Genomic DNA, 9,807 nt, shown 5'->3' with positions numbered 1-9,807 from the left:
GAAGTGACAAAGCTTGTTGCGACTTGCTGCTTTTTGGACAGCCAGTTCACTAGAACCAGTTATACCCTTATATGGAAATTCACACAGCGCACGGGTTTAACACTTAACTGCAATGCTTTTATGCAACCGTCAGAAAAGAAATCAAACACAAACTTTATTAAACACACAAACATATCATAGAAAGAGTACTAAATGTCATAAGTTTGAGGGGTCCAACACTCTTATACTTAAGACTTGTGAACGGAGAGCATCAACGATGGTGTGGAAGTTGCAAGTCGCAAAGAAACAAAATACATTTCATATTTGTGTTAACATTTCTGGGCTACTTAGGGTGAGGCACGGGAAAGAGATTAAAGCTCTTTTTTAGCAACGCCTCTCTTTCCGTTACATTCAGTTCTGCTCTCACAGTAACTGTCAGCCACTTCCTCTCCACGGCCACAGTAGACTAGAACTTGTGACGTATATGTGGTATGGAATGGGTTAAGCGCCTACTTTGGTGTCGGTAGTCAGAGTTTCACACTTACTAGTTGTTCTAAATTGCATGCAACTGTTTGGGCAGAGCTTTTGAAAAACTCAGAGAGACACCCACAGAGCTGTTGCCAGGTCACGTAACTTTTTTATTTTTTGGGGTGAAAATTGTCATGAATAAAAAAATGAAATGACAAAGTGATCAGGATTTATGCATCTTTATTTAGTCCCAAAACACAGCCCCCACCCCCCCGTTCTCCTCCAGAGTCTCAGAAGACAGAAAGACATGAAGTGTCTGTACATGTGGCGGGCTGAGTGGCACAGCCCTTCCCCCACTGCGGGGAAACCACAGCTTCAGCAACATAACAGGAAAATAAAACCGACGGAAGAGAAGACATAGACATCAACCCAATCTCTGCTCCAGCCCTTCTTCTGCAGTTATGTCTTGATAGCAGTGTCTCTGGATTTGTAAAGCACCCCGCGGCTTTTCAGCTCACGCACAATACCTGAAAGAGAAACATAGCTCCATCATGGTGCAGATGAAAGGATGATAGATATGTGATGGAACAGCAGGTTATGTGTAATATAAACAGACGATCACTTCCAGCATACACAACAGCTTCAGTGTTACACGTTGGCTCTAACTATGGGGATTAGTGTATTTCACTCTCCCCATAGTTCTACTTTAACATTTTATTAGTGGTACATAAAGACAGAGATTTTCCACCCTGAACTGAAAAGCACCGTTAGCTATATGGCGAGAAGGTATGTACAGCTTGTGATACGCAAACAAGTGAAAATCTAATCTTAAAGGGCATCCAAACACAAAAACAACATGTCATATTTTGAAGCTTACAAGTCCTCAGACGTGATGGCTGCATCTGTTCCGCCCCCCCCCCCTTATATTTTTCACCTGCTGATCCTGCCAGTAAAATTCTTGTCCCAGGGTGATGCTCACTCATTGCACTGTATCTATGGAGGAGCAGCGTTGTCTCTTTAGGACAAAGTGTATAAAGCTGGCCACACACCAGTAGAATTTTGTTTGAGAAAATGCATTCTCAGAATGTTCATTCGACTTTCTAATAGTTAAGAGGGTCAAATCGATTAACAATTTCAACTACAGTGGCAAAACAAAAATCAAAGGAGCAGGATGGAAAATGTTTCTAAAGGTGCCCACACACCTTGCGATAATCGTGGGAAATCCCACGATCGTACGAATATCGTAAGGTGTGTGGAAGCCGTGCGACCTCTACTACTGTAAGGTCACACGACTTATCTTACGAACATGTTCGAAAACCCGCCGAGAATCGTACGATTTTCGGCGGGTGTGTAGCATGTTGGTAAGATAAAAGCCGGACGGGACGGAGTGTGCAAGCGCACGCTGCCCGTTCGGCATTGCGGTCATCGGAAGTACGATCTGCCTGTCCAAGATAGGCAGATCGTACGCTTTTTAAATTACCTTACAACCATCGCAAGACAAAAGTCTTGCGATGGTTGTAAGGTGAGTGCCCAGCATTATAGAAGCTAAATTTTAACATTGAATGTGGTTTTCGTTCAGGAAACGCCATTTATTCCAAAATGGAATGTAAAGTCAAAATGAAAAACAAACCAAATTTTGGAAGTCTCTGATGGCATTATCGAATGGTCTAGAAAGATCTTTTCTACGAGTGTTCGTTCGGAAATCTACCACTATATGGCCAGCTTGTGGAGTTCACATGTCCCCCTGTCTTCTGCTCCATAAGTTAGGAGTGAATTGTTCTGTAATCCTGACACTATCTGATAACATTGTTTAAGATAGGACTGCAGAGTGCATACGACAGCATTGGATTTCTGGCAGGATCTACACATATTTTGCACTCATGGAACAGATTGAACAAAATGTTTTCAATGGTAAATGTAACAACCAAAAGGCAGCAAATAAGAGCAGTTCATTGCTGGGGTTCTATATATGCTTTAAACCAGTGGTTCTCAACTCGTGGGTCGCGACCCAAAAGTGGGTCGCGACACCCTCTGCAGTGGGTCGCGGCGTCATGTCTGCATAGACCGGCCCATCTGCATTAGGGAGAACTAGAGGGGGGAATTTGTGGTTCAGCCTGTGGAACCTCATAATGTCAAACTGTCCCCTCTCTCCCGGCCTCCCCCGGGCTCTCCGAAAAAGTGGTATGGCCCGGGGAGAGAGGGGACTATTTCCTCACTTTCGGACCGGCGCATTAATATCGGGCCGATCAGAAATGAAATCATTTTCGGGTCACACCTTAATGACCAAGGAAACATGTGGGTCCCGAGGTTACACAGGTTGAGAACCACTGCTTTAAACAGCTCTTTTTGACAGTACAAATAAACCGTTTTGTTCTTGTTCAGTAGCAAATTATTTGATAGAATAATAGTGAAGGACTCTCCAAGACTCTTTTTAGTTATGTCTTTGAGAAGTTGAAAGATCTTCACAGTGACCAAGCTAAAAATAGGAGTACACCATAAAATGATTATAGCACACAAATGCTACTGAACAAGGACAAACGTTATTTGTAATATGAAAAAGATGAATTTAAGATTACATTTTAATAAGAGGATGTTGAGTTTAGCTAAGGTTCCATTGGGAGAAACAGCTGAGTCAATACCAAAGCACGGCCAAGAGAAGACATGTGCAATATTTCTATTAATATAAATCAGAAAAATATTCTGAATATCTAGAAATTGAAAATGATATTCACATTGTTTTCTAAAGTGTGTAATTGTGTTGTTTTACTGGAGTTACTTATTGACATTGACAAGGTAAGGGTAAAAAAAAAAGGAAATAGTGAGGGAAGTATTCAACCTTAGCATCAGTGAGGCCAGACACACACACATTATCTATCTATCTATCTATCTATCTATCTATCTATCTATCTATCTATCTATCTAATGTGCCACACAAATGTTCAACTTGTCAGCACCAAAAAGTTTTCTTTAAAATATCTAAAATGTTACAGGAATGAGCACAAGGCTGGCTGGCATTTATCCTACCTTGCGGCAGGCGTCCTGTAACAGAAACTGCATACACTCCTGGTTTGAAATTAGCTGAAAGAGAAGAGAAAATACAAAAATTGAACATATAACAAGAAGAAAAAAAAAAGTTGTATGTATACATAAAACATATGCATCTTATTAGCAAGTAAACATCCAAATATACCAAGATCAAGTTTATCTAGACAAATGTACAGCATATACCATCTACAGTATACTAACAGTTTGCAACTAACCTATTCGCTGGCCCTTTTTATCCTTCTTGATTAGCACATATATTTGATTTGGGACAGTACAGCAGGTTATTTCTCTATACCAGGGATGGGCAAACTGCAGCCCTCCAGCTGTTGTGGATCAGTGTTGCCCACCCCTGATTAACCTCTAACTAATGCTGGGCACACACCTTAGAACCATCGCAAGACTTTTGTCTTGCGATGGTTGTAAGGTACTTAAAAAAAACATACGATCTGCCTATCTTGGACAGGCAGATCGTACTTGCGATGATCGCAAGCCGCGCCCCCCTGAGGGCGGGCTTCCGATGACCGCAATGCCGAACGGGCAGTGTGCGCTTGCGCACACCGGCCCGTCCAGCTTTTTTCTTACGAACATGCTACGATGCTCGGCGGGTTTTCGAACATGTTCGTAAGTTTAAAGTCGTGAGACCTTACAGTAGTAGAGGTCGCGCGGCTTCCACACACCTTACGATAATCGTACGATCGCGGGATTTCCCACGATTATCGTAAGGTGTGTGGGCACCCTAACACAATTGTGAAACCACCTGAAAGTTAAAGAAAGCAGGAATTCTACAGTTGGAAAGCACTGTGGTATGTCGCTTTGTTTTTGTAACTGATTCAGTGACGTGCAGACCAACAAAACGTTAATAGGACTTCCACTTGCGGTATTCATTTTAGACTCAAAAAAACGGTAAGCTAAGGCTGAATGTGAAAGTCTGGGAGTAAATTTATTTTTGACACGGCAGCCTTGTGGTCATAATCCAGTGCAGTGAAGTTCCTTGTACCATTTCCTTCCCTTATTGCTCCCACTGCTGTGCCTGTGTGCATGTTGGGGGATTCCCCACTTGATTCCTAGTACTTAAAGACAGGATCTGCAGTGAGGAAAAATTAATTGGTGCTGACACTGTCCTTCTTTCTGGAGGGGGGCTACTCTTCTTCCCCATGGTCCCTGCGTGTATTGTAAAGTAGCCACCGCTCCAAGCTCACTCCTGTAATGGACTACAATCTCAAAATTAATTAGTAAACCAAAAGTGAGATTGTAGTCCATCACAGGAGTGAGCTTGGAGCGGTGGCTACTTTACAACACACACAGGGACCATGAGGAACAAAAGTAGCCACCCACCAGAAGGAAGGACAGTGTCAGCACCAATTCAGAGATGATTTGAGGATCTACAGCCGATGATTTGAGGATCTACGACATGAATCAATCTGACGTGTATAAACTCTGCCAAAATAATCCAGTGCTCAGTAGTAAATAATACTACAGAGATGTCACAAAGTCCAGAAAATGACAAGGCCACAATATTTGGTAAAATGGCAACAGTTTCTATTCCTTCTTTTTTACTTATGTAGCATGGATTGGCTTTTTTTTTTTTTTTTAAACAGCCCTCCTACATGAATTTGTGCACTTTCCATGAATCAATGTGCCATAGAGGTATCATCAACTAAAGCCTTTTCAGAAACCAACACTGGTGTGTTCCCTGTTGTGCTCAGTGGTACAATTTCAAACTATGTAGGGGTTTTTTTTACACTGTGAGAGCAGTAAAAATTTGGAACGTATCAACAGAAAACATTAACAGTTTCAAAAAACACTTGGGTGAATTCCTCAGTTTATGGACTATACAGGGTTATGGGAATTGATGGACACACACACAAGGTTAATTTATTCCACCTCACCTACTATGTAACAATGACACATCTATTAAAAAATAGAAAAACTGTTGGAATGGACAGAGTTTGTGAACATCTGACAGGCTTCCAAAGTTGACTGGATATTTACAGGGGAGGTAACAGATTTAAAGGAGAACTATGAGGTGAGTGAAAATCACTCATCCTCATAGTTCTAGCCGACCTGTGACAATTAAACTGTCACAGGTCGGCTCAATAGTTCGGGAAGTGAGCGAACACTGCTCACTTCTCGATCTATCCCTGCAGGGAGCCGCGAGTGTCCGATCCTCCAGCGCTGACTGGCGGAACGGACGGGGCGGGTACAGCTGGCTCTGCCTCTAGATAGGCAGAGCCAGCTGTCACTCACGCAGCTGGGCGGATCCCGTCATCTAAGTCGGGATCCGCTCCAGGTGCGGCGTCTCAGTATACCGTGAGCTGTAGCTCCCTATATACTGAGCTTTGGGTGAAGGGAGGACGCTAGTTTGTGTGCTCCCGTTACCCTTAGGAGAGCTATGGGGAAAAGCCTTGACCCCATAGTTCTCCTTTAAGCAACATATTGTACAGGATAACTGCTGAGTGACAATAGTTAGGAAAGAATGGAGAGCTAAACATTAGTGCTATATATTAGAATGTAGTTCATATAACAAAGAACAGAGATCAGATAAATAAAAAAAACACGGGTAAAATTAACACACACACGTAGTAGACACCTTAAAAAAACATGGACAAGTAATTCTGATATATCTGGAATTTACATTAAAGCTAAATTTTAGGAAGACAAAGGCAGCCACTTATTCCAGTTATGCATTCATTAACCATCATTGTATATCTTTCTTAAACACAGCTAGTATATATACCTAGACGCCATCTCTTTATTGGCTGCATGTAATTCCCTGCCCAACAGAACACAGCCTGGGAGAAGGAAGGTCAGCATTATAAACCAATCAGGTTCTGCCCATTGCACCATGCTGTCCATATAACACCAAGTCCCACTGCTGCCTCATGTCAATGACTGGCCTTACAGCCAGATATGGACAAAATGGCTTACTTCAAGCAGATGTTATAAAGATACTTGACTGGGAATAATCCACATTCTTACAGTTCTAACCCTATAAACCAAAATTGTGGGGCTGGGACTAACAGCACAAGCCATCACACAGACTGGTTTGTCCCTTCAGTGCCGCTATCTGATGGGTCACTATCTGCAGAGAAATATAGATGACATGAAATGGGGGCAGGCATGTTCTTCACTAACAGGAGGTGGGAAGGAAGGTGACAGGCAATGCTGTGGGGACAAATGTGGGTGTAATTAGTTTATGATGTCTGATGCTGCTGGTTGTTTAACCTCCCCAAACATGTGCCTTAAAGTTAATTTCCACCCTTGTAAGTGATTTGCATTTATTGTGGTAATGTAGAGGTGCAGTGATGATGTATACATGTTCACATTGTTATGACTGACATTGCTGGCTTTCATCTTTTTTATGAAAGCGTTTTTAGGCCTGAAGCCTAAAAATTAGAAATTTTCTCCACAGGAAATTCAGTCAGACACCAGAGTCAGACGGTAATTAGGCTGTAATCGGCTCTCCCCCTCCCTGTCATCCATTGTAAAATGATCAGAAAACAATATCTCTGCCTTTACACACAATACACTGTCCAAGGAAGGAGGGAGGGGGGCTATTTTCACATTGCTTGCACAGCACAGAGCCAGAAACTTCCATGCGGATATGAAGAGGAAAGCTAACAAACATGTAAGTTTCTGTTTCCATATACATCAACTGTATATGCCTGTTTCCTGTAAACTTGGTGTACATTGCTGGCATATGTTTTTTCAAAATACCTCTGCAAAAGGTGGAAATGGGCTTTAAATTTCAAATATAAACACATGGAGACCAGCAGAAGCAGCCAGATAAAAATGCACCTAGGGGCATATTTATATAGCAGTGAATGTGACATTCACTGCAGGTTAATCAATCACTGTAATTTAAAACGAGTACAACCTGAAAGATTTACTGCTTAATAATACATTTTTATTATATGCACCTGGAAGATTCACTGCTTTATATTATTATTTTTATATATTAGAATACTCACTTATTCGCTGCCACTTTGACACCCAGCTGTCATCAGAGCTCATCATGGCCACAATCCTAAACAAATGATGCCACGGTTAGTCTGGAGGTCTGATTTTTACAATCCACAAGCAGTGCATATAAACTAACATACCCATCAAATGAGGAGCTTGTACAATCATACACCATTTCCCGGTTCCCCTTCATCTGTAGGTAGGCATCACAGTTGTCACAACCATCGTATTCAAACTGGTCAATGGTCTGGAAGAAAAATTAAATGGTTAGCAAACAAAATAACTGGTGTATACAAGCAAGAAAAGGGATGACATCTACAGTCAGTTTTTTTTCTTAGATTGTAAGATTTCACACAACAGGGCACAGAAAGAAAGACAAATGAACACCTAATTATGCCATTCCATCAGTCTAATAGCTCACCAGGACCTTGTAACATTAAAGTGACACTAAACTCAGGAGTTAAATCTTAAAAATACATTCAACTACCTTAACTATTCACAACAATGTACTTTATTTGTGTATCACTAGGGCTGCAACCAACTAATCGATGATAATAGTTATCAACTATTCTCATTATTGATTAGTTGGTTGGATCCCCTAGCTCTCTCCTCCATGCTGGGAGGACGACACAGCATGCAGTGGGCAGGTGCAATAGCCAATCTGCTATTGCAATTTGAAATGGCCAGTAGCAGACTGGCTATTGCACCCGCCCACTGCCTGCTGTATTTACATTCCGCTGCCATCTGCGGAATCTTGCCACTGGCAGTTGTCATTCTCTGGCTGAAGCTATTCAAGCTCCATGTGCTTACAATACTATTAATTTTTTTTTAATAAAAAGGTGGGAAGAGAGTAATTTTCGTCCTGACAAATTCTGCTGCAGGAGGTGCGCTGCAGTGCCATTCATTTCGATGGCACCCCAAACGTACCTCCCATCCAAAGTGTGATCGCACGCACTGGAACGCACGGTACTGCAATGCTGTGTGCTCCAGTGCAGTGCGATTCAAAAAATGTGCATGCAGTTTTATTCTGAAGTAAACTTTATGTTGTAACATTGCGTTTGTGTATTTTATTTTTAATTAAGGATGGTATTTAAAAAAAAAAAGAAAAGATTTTTATCCGATTAATCGAAAAAATAATCAGCCAACTAATCGATTAAGAAAATAATCATTAGTTGCAGCCCTATGTATCAGACAGCTGTAGATCCTTAAATCCTCTCTGGATTGGTGCTCACACTGTCCTTCCTTCTGGAGGGGGGCTACTTTTGTTCCTCATGGTCCCTGTGTGTTGTAAAGTGGTCACCGCTCCAAGCTCATTCCTGTGATAGACTACACTCTCAATACAAATTGTAAACTAAACGTGAGATTGTAGTCCATCACAGAAGTGAGCTATGTCTTTTTGACTGACTTTTTTTATTAGAGATGTCCTTCAAACACTCTATGTAAAAAAAAAAAAAGCCATTTATTTTGCAATTGGGATTGTTGCAGCAGTGATTTATACTATATTTTAGGTAATTTGACGTAATTTGGGATAAAATCATGGCATCTTAACAGAGAATACATTGAGGGGAATTTATCAAAACTGGAGCATGGCAACCAATCAGCTTCTCTCTTCAGTTTGTTCAGTTAAGATCTCTGAAAATGAGAGAGAAGTTGATTGGTTGCTGGAAAGGCCAGCATAGGTGCTCTTCTTTTACAGGTTATGGTTACTGGTTAATGTGGTGATAGAGTCACTTAAACAAATTCAATGTGTTTTGGTCACATAGTTTTGGGCTTAGAAAAAAAAAGTAGGCATGTGCAATAGGGCTGCAACAACTAATCGACATAATCGATTATTGAAAAAGTTGTCAACTTTTTCAATAATCGATTAATCGCCTTCCGATCAGTTGGCCCTGTTCACGGCTCCACACGCTGTGCGCCGCACCTCCTCCCCACCTCACGCTCGCCGCTGCCAGACCCGCTCGCATCCACACGCCGCACCTCCTCCCCGCCTCACATTTCCTGCCCATCCACATCCACGATCGGCACTGGGACGCAGGGAGATGTAGTAAGGAGGAGCAGGTGTGGGGGGATGACAGCTGCTGATAGACAGGTCCGATCTCAGAAGCACGTTGCTGGAAGACTGCACTTTCCCACACATGGTGCTCTATAATGTATTGCTGGGATTTGTTGTACTCCTCTATAGCTGGTGATATTCTGCATTACGCTGTATAGAGGACTACAAGTCCCAGCAATAATACATTATACAGCGCAATGCAGAATACCACCAGCTGTAGAAGAGTACAACAAATCCCAGCAATAGTACATTATACAGTGGTACAATGCTAAATACCACCAGCTATAGAGGACTACAAA

General features: G+C 41.8%; 1 protein-coding gene across 1 annotated transcript in view; it reads right to left on the bottom strand.

The window, feature by feature from the left end:
- Nucleotides 1-672: 672 nt before the first annotated feature.
- The window catches only part of SUPT4H1 (SPT4 homolog, DSIF elongation factor subunit), an 11,969-nt gene continuing 2,834 nt past the window's right edge, over nt 673-9,807 (bottom strand). Inside the window, exons 2-5 of the mRNA XM_018569543.1 lie at nt 7,596-7,702; nt 7,464-7,519; nt 3,472-3,525; nt 673-974 (exon numbers count right to left, since the gene is read on the bottom strand). Of these exons, the coding sequence (XP_018425045.1) occupies nt 907-974; nt 3,472-3,525; nt 7,464-7,519; nt 7,596-7,702 (285 nt within the window). The 3' untranslated portion in view covers nt 673-906. The remainder of the gene's footprint in view (nt 975-3,471; nt 3,526-7,463; nt 7,520-7,595; nt 7,703-9,807) is intronic.

This window comes from Nanorana parkeri, unplaced genomic scaffold (assembly GCF_000935625.1).
Source record: "Nanorana parkeri isolate BGI_ZX_2015 unplaced genomic scaffold, ASM93562v1 scaffold1351, whole genome shotgun sequence".
NCBI classification, from domain to species: domain Eukaryota; kingdom Metazoa; phylum Chordata; class Amphibia; order Anura; family Dicroglossidae; genus Nanorana; species Nanorana parkeri.
Note: the sequence above shows the minus strand (reverse complement) of the source record. Positions and strands in the feature narration are given on the sequence as shown.